Genomic DNA, 17,924 nt, shown 5'->3' with positions numbered 1-17,924 from the left:
TTATATATATATATAAAAAATTCCCTTCTCACCCACCACGGGTGGTGATTCTTCTTCCTCTTAGCTCGGGTCCTCTACCAGAGGCCTGGGAGCTTGAGGGTTCTGCGCAGTATCTTGGCTGTGCCTAGGACTGCACATTTCTGGACTGAGATGTCTGATGTTGTTCCTGGGATCTGTTGTAGCCACTGTTCCAGTTTGGGGGTGACTGCCCCGAGGGTCCCGATGACCACAGGCACCACTGTGGTCTTCACCTTCCAGGCCCTCTCCAGTTCCTCCCTTAGGCCCTGGTATTTCTCTAGTTTCTCATGCTCCTTTTTCCTGATGTTGCAGTCACTTGGTATTGCCACATCCACCACAACGGCTTTCCTCTGTTGTTTATCCATCACGACTATGTCTGGTTGGTTCGCCCTCACCATATATATATATATATATATATATATATATATATATATATATATATATATATATATATATATATATATATATATATATATATATATATAAACATCACTTACTTTAAGAGCAAACACACAACATGAAACCACATCTTGCTGGATGTTGAACTGTTTCACATTTCCATCTTGACACTTTCATCCCTTTGCTTCTCATAAATGCCCTTGTTGAGAGGATAGAATGTTAAATTAACATCCTAGTTACCCAATTATGACATTTTTGATTATAATAAACAATAATTGTTCTTGTTTTTCTCACCTTGTTGGATACATGCAATACCATAAAAAGGACCCTGGTCATATAGACAAGTGTGACTTTTAAGTGAATACAATTACTGTATGGAACCATCAGTTGAAATTATTTCATATTTAATGATGCTGTTAATAAATTAAAGTTTGTAAGAAAGGGAACCATTTACAATTACAACAGTACAGACAATTGTGTAAGCATCATTCACATGACATTTTTAAAGACATCATAACTGACCATCTTACATGATAATAATAAGGAATACATTAATTTCATATATAGAGGTCAATAAGTAAGGCATGGAGATTTTGGCAGGCTAATAATAGGCGTTGCTGTAAAACGCTTCCCCTGCTAATAAGGAGAAATAGAGAGTTTAGAGTGAAATAACTTTTTCTACATAATCAGAGTAGTTGTATGAACTGCTGGTATGAATTTCAAAGCAGTAGTATAACATTTGAGGAAAATAGATAGGGCATGCATATTTTGGCAGGCTCAACATCCATATTGCCAAAAAATGCATCCCCTGCTAACTTGGAGAAATAAAGAGTTTAGAGTGAAATAACTTTTTCTACATAGTCAGAGTAGTTCTATGAACTACTGGTATGAATTTCATAGCAATAGGATAAAATTTGAGGAAAATAGATAGGGCATGCATATTTTGGCAGGCTCGACATCCATATTGCCAAAAAATGCATCCCCTGCTAACTTGATGAAATAAAGAGTTTAGAGTGAAATAACTTTTTCTACATAGTCAGAGTAGTTCTATGAACTACTGGTATGAATTTCATAGCAATAGGATAAAATTTGAGGAAAATAGATAGGGCATGCATATTTTGGCAGGCTCGACATCCATATTGCCAAAAAATGCATCCCCTGCTAACTTGGATAATTAAAGAGTTTAGAGTGAAATAACTTTTTCTACATAATCAGAGATTTTCTATGAACTGCTGATATAAGTTTTAAATCAATAAGATAATATTTCAGGAAAATAGATAGGGCATCCATATTTTGGCAGGCTCGACATCCATATTGCCAAAAAATGCATCCCCTGCTAACTTGGAGAAATAAAGAGTTAGAGAGGGATTTCACATTTTCTACATAATCAGAGATGTTTTATGAATCACTGGTATGAGTTTTATATCAATAGGATAATATTTGAAGAACATGGAGAGGCCATGCATATTTTGGCAGGCTAATAATAGGCTTTGCTGTACATGCATCCCTTGCTTTCATGGAGAAATAAAGAGTTAAGAGTGAAATAACTTTTTCTATACAATCACACTTGTTTTATGAACTGCTGGTATACATTTTGTATCAGTAGAATAATATATGTGTAAAATATATAAGGCCTATATATATTGGCAAGGTAATAATAAAATTTGAGGAAACATTTTTTGCTATGCCAAAAAATGCATCCCTCTGCTAACTTGAAGAAATGAAGAGTTAAGAGGGACTTCACCTTTCCTACGTATTGACACTTATTCTCTGTGCTACTGCTATACGTTTCATATCAACAATAAACAGGGGATACAAATATTGGCAGGCTCAGTAATTAAAATGCATCCCCTCTGCATTAATAGACTAGACGGTTAAGCATGATATAAAATGTTCTACATAATGGGCCTCTGTTTTGTAATACTTTAAGCTATTATGTTGTTAAAAGAAAAATCGGGAAATTTAAAACCAAATGCGGAGAATATTTTCTTCAGACACTGACTCAAAAACGTTCGACTCATTTGTCTCAATAAAGGTGTAAAAACCGTATTTATTTCAATTAATCTGCGATATAAAACCCACCGTTTTAAGGCTTACATCGTTAAGAAACGTGATAATGTTACGAATATCTTTAAAAGTTTCGTCTTCGGTCATATTTCAGTCCGTTTCCTCATTAAAATGCGAGAGTTTAGAGCGATGCGCGCTCCCGCGACAGGGGATGCAATTCTCGGCAGGCATGCTTTTCTCGGCATAACAGCGGCCTGTAGCATGTCCAGTGAAAGCCTGCAAAAAAGTTTTCAGCGTCAAATCATCATTTACAGCTCATATGTCCCGTAAACATAGAGATTTTTCTGTTAATGACATTGATGTTTTGTACAAGGAAACTACAAGTAAGATCGTTAGTCTGTCAGAAAACGATGGGCCTTCTGAGAGCTTTAATGATGCTCTGACTAATGAAAGTCACGAATTATCTCCAAATTTCAACAAGGATTATCTCAGAAACTTGTGTCTTTTCTACCTGAAACTTCAAGGACAGCTGCTTCTTCCAGCTTCCACAATACAGAACATCGTTGAAGAGATGCAAAATGTGCATGAGCTGGGAATGGATTACACTTTAACTAAACTAAAGTCGCTTTTAAAAGATGACATGTGTCTTGCAGATGATGCTGTTGCTAAAATCTGTGATTGTGTAAGAGATTCAGATTTATTTTCTGTTTGTCATCATGGGCCACTGAGAACAACATATTCAAGAAGTCAGACTTTTAAAAAATTGTTCAAATACACAGAACCAAAGCAAATATCTTTAGGAAGTGATGAAAATATGACCCAGAGATTTTATTACTACATACCCATTAAACAGACACTAAGTGCACTTTTAGAATCCGATTTATGGAAGAATTCAGTGTTGGAACAGTCCAATGACTCACACCCGGATGTTTTCTGTGACATAAGTGATGGCCAAAACTTCAAGTGCAACCAGTTCTTCATTGAAAATCCTGGGTGCCTGAAGCTTATTCTCTACCAAGATGCCTTTGAAATTGTTAACCCCCTTGGTTCAGCAAAGAAGAAACACAAAGTTGTCGCTATTTATCTATCTGTGGCTAACTTACCTGCTCACGTGCGGTCAAGCACTGATCACATGTCTCTAGTTTCATTGTGTTCTGAAAACGATTTCAAACAGTTTGGAACTGCAAAGGTTTGCTCTGAACTTCTCGTGGATTTGAGAGATTTAGAGGAACATGGCATTATTGCAGGTGAAGAAACGGTCAAAGGGGCACTGTTCTGTATTGCTGGTGACAATTTAGGATCACACAGCATTGGTGGGTTTACTGAAAACTTTAGTACTTCTCAGTACTTTTGTAGGTACTGTGAAATCACAAGAAAAGACTTTCTTAATGATCCAAATACTTGTGGTCCACAGCGAACCCCTGAAGCTTACAACTTGGCTGTCCATCATCGAGAGATTGGAAGCAATCAAGACATCAAAGGTGTTAAGGTAAACTCTGACTTCAACTCACTAAAGTCTTTTCATGTTTGCCAACCTGGTCTTCCACCTTGCTTAGGCCACGACGTATTTGAGGGTGTCGTATCCTATGATCTTGCATTATACTTGAAATATTTCGTTAAAACAAAGAAATGGTTTACATATTCCCAGTTCAACCGTAGAATCAAGCAATTCAAGTACAAAGGATCAGATGCTCTCACAAAGCCATGCCCTGTCAACTCTGAGGCAATCAGGCTTTCAGGTCAAGCTGTTCAAAACTGGAACTTGCTGAGATTGTTGCCAGTGATTATTGGTGACAAGATACAAAATCCACAAGATGATGTTTGGCAGATAACTCTCCAGCTCAAAGACATTGTGGATTTGATTTGTGCACAACAAATTTCTTTGCCACAGGTTGCCTTTCTTGAAATAATAATCCAAGAATATTTGGAATCAAGAAAATCTTTATTTCCTGAAACTTCACTTAAACCAAAACATCATTTCTTGCGGCACTATCCAGCCCTAATTTTGAAATTTGGACCTTTGATTAGGTTGTGGACAATGCGTTTTGAGAGTAAACATGTCTACTTTAAAAGATGTGCAAGGCATTTCAAAAATTTTAAAAACATATGCTTGACACTATCAGAAAGACACCAGATGTTTCAGGCTTACATCTCAGCTGGCCCTAGATGCAATCAACTGCTGCTGGTCAAGGACAGTTGTGTTTTTTACTCAAGCCTCTACAGTGATGAAATAAAACATGCAGTAAAATACCTGGGATTTTCTGAAAAAGACACAAGTATTTCCACAGAGATACAATATAAGGGAACAGTGTATAAAAAGGGGCATTTCTTGGTTTCAAAGAATGATGAGTATATGGAGTTTGGAGAGCTGGTTTTAATTCTGATTCAAAATGAAACTGATGTGTATTGTGTTATGGATGTACAAACAGCTGTCTATCATCCTGATTACCATCTGTATTCAGTGACAAAACAGACTTCAAGCACTTTGTGTATTAACATAAATGACTTGGTTGACTTTTACCCTTTGACCTCTTATCAGGTAAATGGACAACAAGTTGTTCCTCTGAAACACAGTGTGTTTTCAAAATAAAAATGTCTTTATATACCATGATGGAAAGTCCACTTAAAACAGATAGGTTGATGTGAACAAAAATAATAAAGAAAAAACAGGGAGAGAAGTTTGACTAGAAATTTAAGGAAGTACATGACTAAAAAGTGTGAATTGGGCACAATATTTTGTTTGACACTAAGTATGAGTCTCTTTAATTTGTACATAGTTGAATACATGTTATATTATGGTGATCTTGTTTTTTTACCATTATTTTGTCTGATTTTATTCCAGAAATGGCTGAGCAAACATTTTTACGCAGCGCTATCAGTGAAGTGTTGCCCGATCTTACAGAGGCTTCAAAAGACATTCTTGAGGAGACTTTACAGTCAATTGGAGTAGAAACGTATGATGACTTCCAGTTCATTGTTGAGGAAGACTTGCTGTCAGCATTAAGACCAATTCAAGCCAGAAAGGCACTTGCTGCTTGGAAATTCAGATGTAAGTAAAATTCTAGAAAAGCAAAAATCAATCATTAAACACTAATATTCCTATTCCGTTCTGATAACTTATTTGTTTTTTTGTGTTTTTGAAGGCCGGACCCCTGAAACCAGCAGGTCCTCAAGTAATGCATCACCAGATACTCCTCCATCACAGCCGTCTTTGTCCCCGCTAAGTGTGTCATCAAACTCCTCCAGCAGCAACCAGTCATCTGCAGCAGACTGGGTGGACACCTTTGAGATACCATGGGAAAAGTTCTCAGAAGAACTGATGCAGGCATTAGAGAGAGGTAAACGGCCAAGTCCAAAAATGAGGAAGGAGATGGTCAGGATTGTGGTGTCTGAAATGATGCGAAAAAGTTCTTACTTGGGTAAAAGGAGTTCTACAGAGGTTGCAAAGAAGATGGTGGCAAAATATCCAAAATCTCTACAAGATGTTATCGATGGAGATGTCATTGGCCCTGGCTATCATTCACTCGTCAAACAACTTCAATATCGAATTGAGAACGTGAAGCGATCTACAATGCCTAGCCTAAAAGAAAGCGAAAGCGCTGCTCTGAAAACTCTGACACAGATGAAATTCCTCAGGAACAGAGAGCTGCAATTCAGGACACCTATGGGTGTATCAACTGGAATGTAAAATTCCTTCCTCTTGGAGAAACTGCTGAAAGTCAGCAACAGAAGAAGGACAAGCTCAAGATGATGTCTCTGCAGAAGGAGGCCAATCCTGAGGAGATGAAACAATTACTGAGGACAACTTTCTACTCACAGCAAAGATATTAACCAGGGGAAAAGCATTCAAGATGTCTTGGAAGCCTGGCCTGTTTTATTTCATGACATTGGGATGGCTGTACACTACAAGGAACTTACTGGACTTGGATTGAAGGAAACCTTCATGAGGAACATGGATATGAAGGGAAAAAGACTGCTGAACTACATGAACACTGTTTGTGTGAACAAAAACAAAAGGTTTTTCCAGGCTCAGACAAAGTTGAAGATGTTAAAGGGAGAACTGGACGGTTACTCTGAAGATGTTAAAGAGCTGATGCTCCTACTTCTCTGCTACTTCAATGAAAATGAAGAAGCAATGTTCTTCTGTGTGGAGGACACATGCCTAGCTGAAGAAGTACAGATGGAGAATGTCTCCTTGACTCCCACTATCATTGTGTGTGGTGAGTTCATTTTTGTTTTTCCAGTTTCTTTGACCTGTTGTCTTTTTTGTTGTCTTGTCCCCTTTCTTTGCCCTTTTGTCCATCTGGCATTTTGTTTAATATTGGGGGTTTTTTTTCAATTCTTTTCTTATCCTTCTACTATACTAATTTTTTTTCATACTTTTCACTTAATTTGTTATGTTTTATATAAATGTCATTGTTTTGTTGTATCAGGAGTCTAAATTTATTTGTTCTTTCTCCTTAGGTCAATCCTGCTTCCATGCTAAACGATTCATGCTGAGTGTGGATCAACAGATTGGAAACAACAACATCTCCTGTTTTATTTCTGCCCTCTGCATGATGTTTGGGAGCTATTATTGTTTTAACATACATTATCCATCGGGGCTGGCGTCTACACTGGAGTTTCTGCAGAGGTATGAGTTTTATTTTTGTTTGTTCTTTTTTTATAAATTGGAGGGAGTTTAATTTGACTTTTGACAACTTTTATATCTTGAATAAAATGTTTATTTCTGTGTGAGGCACATTTTGATGTAGTTTTCTGTTTGTCCTCTTTATCTTAAGGTGTTTCTTCTCAATCAACCCAGACAAGGGCAGTAAGGTGGAAGAAACCCGTAAACCCAGACTGCATGTGAACCCCCGTGTACTCACCTTGATCCAGGAACTTTCGGATTATGAGTGGCGTGATGTTTGAGAAAGGACTAAAGTCAGTGAGTTATCAGGACAGTGTTTAATCTTAACAGAGCTGAATAGATTTGTAAATGTATGTTGCATCTCACACCGTGTCTGGTGAAGTTAAAAAAGTTGAAAAGACATATTTATATTTGTTCAGTGGTTAAATTTTGCTCCATGTCAGAAAGGACAAATGAGAATTTCATTGAAAATATGTTTTCAATTAAAATGTTTATTTGTTTAAAAAAATTTGAATTATTATTATAGATACAGTTTATATTGGGCTTCCTTGTGTTTTTAATTTGCATTTAACTGGTAAATGTTTGTTGAAATTTGATGTTTATAGATATTTGAAAATAGAATTGTTTCTAAAATAAGAAAAACTTTTGAAGCAAACAAACATTATTATTGAAATGTATACTGGAAATAGAAATTTATTGTATGTTATAATCTTCAAGCCCCCCCTCCAAAAAACGGGGTGAAAGTTTGTTCTCATACTGTTTCTGATAAAATTAAAAAGGTTGAAGAAATGTATATCTATTCAGCAGGTGCATTTGCTTCATGATGTTCAGAAAAGATGTTCAGAACTTCATTGAAAATAAATATTTCAAAGGCATGCAAGTGTATGTTTATTTTTTTAAGATTATCATAGATACAATTTATATTGGGCTTCCTTGTGTTTTAAAGTTTCCTTTAAGTGGGAAATGTTTGTTGAAATGTGATGCTTATGGATATTTAAAAATATAATTATTAGTAAAAAGAAAAAAAATTTAAAGCAAATTTCAGTTTTTCAGAAAGTATTAAAAAAATGTTTTAAATTGACATTTTAACAGTTTTAATCTGTTATTCAAAGGTATTTTATCAGTAGGACTAACTGAAGTTTTTTGTACAACAAACAAAAACTGGGTAAATCTTACTGGAAAATTTTTTTTAAATAACAGCATTATTATGATAATTCATCAGAAAAAGTTGGTTAAAATTACTTGATAAAACTGTTTTATTAACAAAATAACCCTGTTCAAATCACAGTTAAAATTTGTGCAAAACTGTGGGACAATCTGTTTATTTCACAATTTAAAACTGTAGTAATTACTGTTTGGTCAGTAAAACAGTTTACATGTTCACTGTGTTTTTTACTGAATTATTCTGGCAACCACAGCTGCCAGTTTTTTATTGTAAAAACAACGGAATTTTTTTTACAGTGTACTACATAAAACCAAGGTCTCCTTGAAAAAAAAATGTGTGTGAAAGTATAAACAATCAATCTGCTTGGGCAGCAGGTAGATCCAGGTGTGATCGAGCGGGCTGGCTCAGCCTTGTACGATGAGCCCAGGAGCCCGCGGAGCAGCAACCCTCCCAACTGAGGGAGTTCAGGCTGAGCGAGCCTTTGAGGCGCACAGATTCACATAGGACATGGCTGCCTGAGCCATAAGAACAACTCCATGAATTATGAAAGCGCACAAGTCCATTGCTGGAAAGAGATGGCGGTGGAGATAATGACACGATGTAGATAGAAAGATGTTGTAGGGGCAAGCAGGGAGGCAGAGGAAAAAAAGGCGGTGGTGCCTCTTTTTCCTCTTCACACATACAATGTGTGCTGGAGTAAGAGGGGGGTTGGTTGGGTTTGGTTCGAATGGATGGATGGAGGGAACCAGGGAGGGATGCAGGAAGTGTGTGTGCTTGTGTTTGTGTCTCTGTAAAACCTGCTGTGTGTTTTCACCAAATCTAACCAGCTGCATGAAGAATGGCCAAGTAAGCTGTTGGCATCAGACCCATGGCTCGTCAAGAAAAGGCAACATTTTCACACAGACATCATAACTCATCGCACGCAGGCTTTGTTCCAGCTTCTTCAAACAGTTTTCACTGTGGAGGTGTGACAGCGCGCCAGGCGGGGGATCTTCTGCCCACCATCTCTAAACCCTAGTACAAAAAGTAATAAAAAAAATGAGGCAGAGATGAGGGATTTTTTTTCTCTGGCGCTCTTTCTTTTGCACCAATTATCTAATGTGTGATCTGTTCGCCTGGCTGCCTTTCATGCTCAGACTGCGGTTTATTCTGTCTTTTAATCTGTCCAGTAATCTTCTTGCCACTGCTGAGCCGGTGTCACAGCAGTGAAGTCCAAGACGAGGCAATTCCATTAGGAGATGGTATGAGGCAGCATTCATTAATGGCCCCCGCCAGACGCTGCGCTTCACATGAAATGAAGGCGTGGGGATATTTGAATTTTATTTGATTCCTCAGGATAATGCATCACACCGCATCACAAAGTTGTTACAGAGACGAGGTTCCGGTTGTCAGAAATCAGGGGCTTTGGCTACTTGAGGAAGCAGGTGGTGTAATTTCCAAAAATAACAACATTTTCTTTTATAAGATTGTAACAATAATGAGATGAAAATTAGTCATGATATTTTGTAAAGTCTGGTTCACAGCCCTAAAAAGCCCTGGAAGTCTGGATAAAGATAGAAAACAGTTCTGTATACATTTTCAGACTCCATGTTACATTTGGAAGAACATAAATAAGGTCATCAGTTTAGTATCTTATATCACAAGGAAAAAATAATCTTTTGAGCTGGCCAGAATAATCCTTCAGCATAGTTGCTTTTCAATAAGTTTGAAAGTGGATGTCATTATTAAAATTGTATGTTTGTTGTTTTTCTTATTTTTTCTGGATATTTTGTCATCTTTGTGGCTTATTATATTGTCTGCTCCAGCTTTACTTTGCCATTTTCTATACAGCATTTTGGTCGATTGCTATTGTTTTGTGCTTTATCAATGTTTCTGTTTGCACGGCTTCAAACTGAAGGCTTCAAATTCTTCATTTCTTAATAAACATTTTTCTCAAACTAATAAGATATTTCAATCATTGCTACAAAACCCAAAAATGTGAAACGGTTGTCAAATCAAAACAAGTTAGAAGATGCAATTATACATCAAATATGTGAAGAACAATTCCTTATTTCAAAATGAAGTGAAAATAATAATTGTCTTAAACTTATGTAAAATGAAATTCATGTTTTTTTTTAGACAATAAAACAAGATTGAGATGGTATCCAGGAATAATGAGACATTAAATTATATCATGAAAAACCAAATTTGAAATCTTATTCTAAGAAATTAATTCTGTTATTGGTACAAAACAATCTTGAAATATTATCATATTACAGTGAGATATAGAAAACTGTTAAAGAAAATGAGTTTGACAGTTTTGTAATCTCTTGTGAGTTTTATTATATCTTTTATTAAAACCAACACTTGACACATGGAGGTATTGAAATTTAATGCAACAAAAACTCAATATTTAATTTGTTGAGAATAAAGAGCTAAACAAATTTGTAAATAGTATCAAAAACATTCAAAGCCAAAGTGGATCTTGTGCGATTTTGGAGCTTTTAGTGTTAAGAGATTGAGATTTCATTTCCCAAATACTGTTTAAAAAAGTCATCACTGCTTCCGGTTTAACAGAGAAAATTCATTGAGATATTTGAAAATTTAAGTTTGAGACCCAAAAACTGTTTATGCAGAGGATGTCACATGGTGAGTGTGTGTGTGTGTGTGTGTGGGTGTGTGTGTGTGTGTGGGCGTGGGCATGCGCGTGTGTGTGTGCGTAAGAGAGAGAAACTTAAACTGTGACCTGGTGGCAAATTATTATTATTATTATTGCAGTGCTTTAAATTTGTTTTTCAAATAATTTCTGACCAGTCAGGGGTGATCAAGCTGAAACTCACCTTAATCTGCTCACCAGATAAATTTACGCTCCAGTTCTACAAATATTTCTTTTTTTTTAAAATTATTTTATATTCCATTGCCACTGCACCCAGTGATCCCAGTTTCCCTCCCTGACACCATGTTCATGCCCCAGGAGCTGTTTTGGAACAATCAAAGGAGGGAAAGCAGGCAGCTGAACGGATAAAGGGCCGTGAAGGAGAGTGAGAAAACGTGTTCAGCAGCCAGTCAATTATTCAGAAGAGAAAAGGTCTGTTGCATCCTGGGAGCGGCTTTCAGCTCATCCGCCTGGCATCACCTGCTAATGGGCCACAGATTGACATGCTACCTGAGCAGACTCTCCTCACCTTCGCCCCCCTCAAAGCCTCTCTCCTCATCTGGACAGGCTCTTATCAGTCCTCTCTGGTGGCTCATGTAAATAATTACTACATGACCACCGTGGTGTGCAAGCTGGAGGGCTGTTTGCACAAAGAAGTGGAGATGGAAAAAAAGAAATAATATGCAATATTTAGTTAAATTGAGCTGTCTTTCTGAGCTACGTCCATTTGCCCAACCTAGCACATTTAGACATCATTAGACATCTTTTTACACACAGAGACAATGTAAACAATGTAAACAATTATTTACAAAAATATTCACAAGCTTAATGATGAACTAAACATCATTTTACTTTTTATGTTGGCCAGGAAACTGGTTAACAAAACAAACCTGCAAAGCATAACCCAAAATAGTCCAAATAAATTAGTTAAAATACAATAAGTTACTTTACAAACTAATAAACTGTAGAAAATTTATCATTCAAAAACATTAAATGTTAAGAGATCAGATGAGTGTGATATCTCTTGAAAATGCACAAGTTTTCACAATGTGTTTGGAGTTTTGTCGAAACATAATCCTCTATTACAATTTAAGATTTTTAGGTCCCGGATGAAATAGTCAAGATGCAGCATTCAACTGATATCAAACAGCGACAGAGACATATTGTTTGGATATATTCATGTTGATCCCGGCGGGATACCCACCTGTTTGCGGCTCAGTATTTGTAACTGCAAATTACTCCCACAAAGTTTGTTAATTTGTTGATTTCTTTCTAAAATATTCTAAATAAAATGGAGCTTGCTGGGAAGCAGAAAGCCCAAGGTGCAATGCTTCTTGACACACTACTGGCTGGTATTTGCAAAGCATCAAGGAGTGCCATTCATTTTACTTTGTGCTGATTGGCTGCAGCCCCCAGAGTGGAGAAAAACAAGGCTTCTGTGGTAATGCCGAGACACTTTCTTCTGTGTGTACTGTTGCACATTAACATAAATTTTCTGGTGTTTAAACTCCTAAAATGTGCCAAAATCAGTATTTATTCATGCTTAACATTTGTTCCCATGCAAACAAACAAGAAAAAGAGAAAGAAAGAAAGACAAAAGGAAGAAAGGAAGGAAGGAGAAACTTTTTCGCATCGCTGAGTGCAATGTTAGGAAGGTTTAGGCAAAAAATGTTTTACAAATTTTCTCATTTATAGAGATCAATGCAATGAAAGCACTTTCTTTGGCCTTTCCCATTTGGAAAGCGCCTTAGAGAAATGGATTTCTGTGTTAAGGTGAATTTATTCTTTAGGGGAAAATAAAATGCTGTATTTTCCTTTTTTTCATTTAATAAAAAGGGCCCATCTGAAAACATGGTATGAGCTTATGGGGAAGGAGTTTATAAGTTTTTTACTTCTTCCTTCTCCTTTTCGAGCGTGTTACTATTGTGCTATGAAATGCATCTTTTCCATTTCTTGTTCATGTCTGTTACTTTATACGGCGATCATGTCCGAAATAAATAAATAAATAACAAATAACTATTACAGGCTTGCTAGAGAAAATAGCTAACTTAAAAAGTATGGTGATTTTGTAAAGACAACAATTTCTTGGCGTAGCATTATTTCTTCACTGGATGAATGTTCTCCAGTTAGAAGTTGGATTACTTTTTTAAGCTAATTATTTCATTATAAATATGCAATAAAATATTATTTTGGTTTTTTTGCACATTTCTAGCAGCGGTGACAAAAAACTTTCTGTGTGGCTGTTAGAAATGCAAACACGGTCTCTATGGCACTCATATTATAATACTGAATTACCAGAGCATGTAGTGATGACTGGGCATGTCCGTGTTTCTTACAAGAGCCTCCATTTGAGTCCTTGCAGGAGGAGTTTTGTGTCTACATGAAGCCCTGCCACTGCTGGGTCCAGGAGATAAAATACCCGATTTATTCTACTTCCATTAGGCTGGCGCTGCCTGAAAGTGGTCCAGTCTAAATCTGACCCAGAAGTATTTTCCTTCATCTTTCTTTCCACTTTTCTCCTTCTCCCTCTCTCCCTCCATTGTTCTCTGTGCTTTTTTTTTTTTTTGTACTTGTTCAGAAGGCAGTGTGTGTGCCAGCCCTAAGAAGGAGCTTAAAAAAATCAAAAATGAACTCCCTGCCGTGGTCGGCTTCCTGAGAGAGCAGACGCAGCCCCTCACACTCTGAACTTCAAAGCTTGCATACTAAGCTCTAGACAGATAACATTTAGAGCCACTGTTGCTCTCTGTAGACTCCATGCACACATTTTTACATATATTTTCTCGTCTCCTATTGTTGTCTTCATTTGTGTATCTACTCCATCTCTAATAACTAATTTATAGCTTTTTTCTTTATGTATGAATGCTCAGCTGCGTTTTTCTGAATGTGCAACCTTCTCAGACCTTTTCTCGGGTTTGTGGTCTCTTCTTTAGCGAGCCAGCTGGAGATTGGCAGGATAAGTAGTTTGTTTTTGGATGTAGCCTGGTGGACCAGCGTGTGCTGCCTGGCACAGTTGCAGAGGGTGTGTATTGTGAAGAATTCATCTTGATGGCACTGTCTATTGTCTGTCACAGCTCCTCTTGCTGGGTTGCTTTTTGTTTACTTTGCCGTCTCTATTTTGGTTCTTTTTCTCTCTAAAGTCAAAATCTTGTACTAAAAAATGAACAAAACAGAAAACGAACCTCTTCCCTAGAATAACGTGAAGTAAAAAGTGCTGAAACGTCTGTCACAACTCAAAAGAGAATTTTACATTGGATCACTTGCTGAGCATGAATGTTTCCTTCAAGATTGTTCATTATTTAAACTCTCTTTTGTCTAATGCACTATATACATAACATGTTAATGTTATTTTTTTAAATATAGTAGGAAAATCTTATCCTACTATCTCAAAGTCAAGCTGTTGATCATTTTGGTGAAAATATGATCAAATTTAAGTTTTAAAGGATTTGGTCTTAGACATCCTTGTTTTCAATACTTTGACCCTGTTTGCCAATTGGACACACTTAGTCTTGTGTTACAAAGTTAGAGCTTATAGAGAGAGGAATCTTTAACCATTTCTCTCTTCATTATCCAGAGTTGTAGGTTCACCTTCATGATCTCTTTTACTTGTCCTGCAGGTTATTTGAAATATCTGAAATGGGCTTTGAAAAATCTTGATTTTGTATCAGGTGAACAATTTTGGTCTTGATTTGATCATATATTTTGGATTAATATTTTGTCAGAAGACCTAATGACCAGGACAGAACATTTGTTTAACTTCCTCCTGCTTGTATATAATTACAATTACACAATTAAATACATTTTTCATGCATCTGCTGTCAATCAGATTCTAAATTAAGTAGAGATTGCTGATTTAAACAATTAAACATAAATCCAAAATTTGACATTTATTATGCAAATATGCTTAATTAGGCTAAACTCAGACTACTGGATGGTGACGGTATTCTCCAACTGGTTATAAATCAGCTGTGGACGTCAGACTCTCTTCTTTCTCTGTTCACTGTGGTTCAGATGTTTAGTGCTTTTACATTTGCTGCAAATAATTCTTGTAAATCTGTAATTCTTGTGTGCTGATATTGTGAGCTTTCATAGTGATGCAAAAATAGGGCTTCTGTGGTAAAATGTTAGAAAACATGACCTTAAATTGTAAATGTGGCTGAGTACACATCTGTTTTAGTGACTGGTCAGGAGCATAAATTATTTATAGATGGAAATGTTTGAGCATACAGTTTCCAAAAATGGTCACAGAATCATCAATTAATATGTAAATATTGCTTAAATAACTGTATTACAGCTACTTTTTCAGTTGGTAGTGAAAATAAGTTATTTTTTTTAATATAAAGGTCTCATTATGAAAGACTGAGAAGGGAATATCAATCATGAAATCTGAGTACATCCAAGCATTCATGCAAGTAATCAAATCCTCCGCCCCCCTTGTGTTTGGCAAGAAAAGAATCATCTGTCCATCCTGTTGGATTTCGGCAACAAGCCACCTTCTGTTTCATTTATCATTTCAAAAACCAGTTGCATGTCCCTCCTGTATTCATCCCCGCTGAAAATTAATCACAGCCACTGACAGTGTTGTCTTTGTCTTTTTTCCAGCTGCCTCCCCAACGCCTCCAATTTACTCCTCATAACTTAAACTATTCTTATGAAAATCCTTTAAGCTCATTATTTCACAGTCCCACAATGCAGTGTCATTTGAACTGTTGGTTCAGTTCATTAGGTTGATTTTGGATCTTTACAGGAAAACAGTGAACGATTTGTGCTTTTTATGATCCTGCTGATCTGACTCTGTGCTGGAGAAACTGATGAGAGGGATAAAGCCTTTAATAGGGAGATACAATTAGAGACACACCTTCAAAAGATGGATGCCTTTTTTATCTGCATGTCGCAGAGTATAATCACAGCAATAACTCAGCAGGTAACATCACTAATAAGGACTGTCCATGAGTATGGACCAGCCTGTAATGCAATAGTACCATGAAGGATTTCTGTCTGCAGCTATTAAGTGAGAAAGCATTCCCACTTTACATCCAGTCACTGCCTATACCGGCTTATCCTTAAAAGACAGTGGTGCCGATCTCCAGTGATTATTGGATGGGAGGTGGGGGACACCCTGGACAGGTCGTCTGGGACAGCGGTCTGCAACCTGTGGCTCTTTGGAGCTTCTGCAATGGCTCTCAATAACTTTGATTAAAAAGGATAAAAAAGCAACTGATGTCGCATTGAATTTCCACAAGAGAATGACACTAAAATACTGGTAATATTTCTTAGTTTAAATTTTTTCTATCATTCATATAGAAATTAGGTGCTTCTTTAAAAAAATCTTACATCATTTTCCAAAAATATCAACAGCTTATAGAAGAGAATGGATCCATCTTCTATTCTAAAAATAGAAATGAAATGATGGTTCTTTAAAAATTACTACAAATGTCTTAGATACTTATTAAAAGTTACAAACTGTCACTTTTTCTAGTGGTCATGTAACATTTTACAGCTCTAAACAGACCCCTGACCTTTGACCTTCTTGCTTTAAGGTGTTCAAGGTTCCCACCATGCGGCCTGGATTCACGATTTGTTTTTCAAATTTACCATTTTTGCTTCCTTGTTAGTTTTTCTATTATTGTAATTATTATTTATTAGTGACATATATTTCTTTTTTCCATGATTAGATTTTGTTTTGATAAAAAAAAAAAAATCATTCGCATAGAAATTGTACATCGGGCAGTGAAGTGGCCACTAACACACTAGATTTGTGGATAGACTGTAATCCTTCTAAATTTATTTTTAAAATTTACACAGAGTTCAAAACAGTTTCCAGGCTACGGTAAGGAATCATGTTTTCTTGTAGGGAAAAATTAACATGTCTTAATCTTATTTGATTTTTCTTTGTTTTCTCAAAAACTTCCCCCCTCAAATTAATGTTATACATTTTTACTACTGGATGTTAGATAAAAACTGATAACTAAATGATTAATAAAAGTTAAACTGTTATCTGTTTAGATTACATTTTATGTACTTTGTACAGATTAAAGTGTCCACTATTCCCCTTGCTTGTTTGAAAATGCGTATTAGGTTATTTTTAACATTTTGATGATGTGAACTGCCACACTTCTCATTACTGTACAGTTTACTGGTGAAAACTGTTATTCAACCTATAAACCCACAGTGGGATCAGGATCAAACAATGATACACAGATTCTCTTTGCAAACATCCCTGCTGTGATAAAAGCAAATAAAAAATGCCGTCTGTCCTCTGGTAGATTTATTGTATGCAGGAAGTCGAGTGGTGGAGAGTTAATGTTTAATTTTTAACTGTATTTTTGTCTGACATTTAAACTTACTCTGTGCAAGTCCAGCAAGTAAACAACATCATAAAGTGCATGTATTATTAAAAATGAGATGCCAGTTCATATTCCCTTCAAATAAAGCTGAGTGTAACTCATATTGCTTTGCAAGTGATTAAATCAGAGGATGAAGATGCTAAAGTCTCATTATTATGTTGATCATGTTTTGTTATTTTCACAACTACAACTCAAACAAACATCTGTTAGTGTCTATTTTAATCAACGCTTCGTTATCCAACTCCGTCACCGAAAAAATTTTCCTTTTTGAGTGATGAGAAGCAAAAACTGAAGGCTGAATTTCATCTCAGCTAATATTTATTTGGCAGACAGGAAACAGTTCCTGTATCTTGATTCTGAAAAGTGTAGGTGTATTTATTGTTTTGTTTACCTTTTTTAAAGAAATCTGATTACTCAATTAATTGTCAGGATAATCAATTACATTAATAATTTTAGCCACAGCTGTAGGAAAAATTGGTCACCAGCTAATGGCTCAAAAATATCTTAAGAGTTTAAATAGATTTAAATGTTAGTAGTTACATAAATCTAGGTCATTTATGAAAAAAATAGTCATTTTTATGCGTGGTACTGAGGAGAAGGACGGATCTCTAAAACTCAAACATATTTGAAGTGATGGTGAAGGAAACGGTCACGAAGCAGCTGAACCACAGAGAGGAAGACATTGCTTCAATTTTACTAAAATGTCCACTTTCAGCCTGAACCATC

General features: G+C 36.2%; 2 protein-coding genes across 2 annotated transcripts in view; both read left to right on the top strand.

Moving 5' to 3' along the window:
- Positions 1-17,924, top strand: part of efna3a (ephrin-A3a) — a 101,462-nt gene that overhangs the window by 61,877 nt on the left and 21,661 nt on the right. The window lies entirely within an intron of this gene.
- On the top strand, positions 6,016-8,512 carry LOC122843093. Its single transcript, XM_044137596.1, has 3 exons — positions 6,016-6,644; positions 6,889-7,057; positions 7,206-8,512. The coding sequence occupies exons 1-3, from the start codon at positions 6,317-6,319 to the stop codon at positions 7,333-7,335; spliced, it is 627 nt and encodes a 208-aa protein (XP_043993531.1). The 5' UTR covers positions 6,016-6,316; the 3' UTR covers positions 7,336-8,512.

Source organism: Gambusia affinis, linkage group LG14, assembly GCF_019740435.1.
Source record: "Gambusia affinis linkage group LG14, SWU_Gaff_1.0, whole genome shotgun sequence".
NCBI classification, from domain to species: domain Eukaryota; kingdom Metazoa; phylum Chordata; class Actinopteri; order Cyprinodontiformes; family Poeciliidae; genus Gambusia; species Gambusia affinis.
This window is presented reverse-complemented; position numbering and strand designations above follow the sequence as displayed.

Bases quoted from the DNA above. Each gene is read 5' to 3' on its own strand.
- LOC122843093 (XM_044137596.1), top strand. From the start codon at position 6,317: ATGGCTGTACACTACAAGGAACTTACTGGACTTGGATTGAAGGAAACC. The intron at 6,645-6,888 runs GTGAGTTCATTT...CTTTCTCCTTAG, and splicing joins TCCCACTATCATTGTGTGTG to GTCAATCCTGCTTCCATGCT. The intron at 7,058-7,205 runs GTATGAGTTTTA...CTTTATCTTAAG, and splicing joins ACACTGGAGTTTCTGCAGAG to GTGTTTCTTCTCAATCAACC.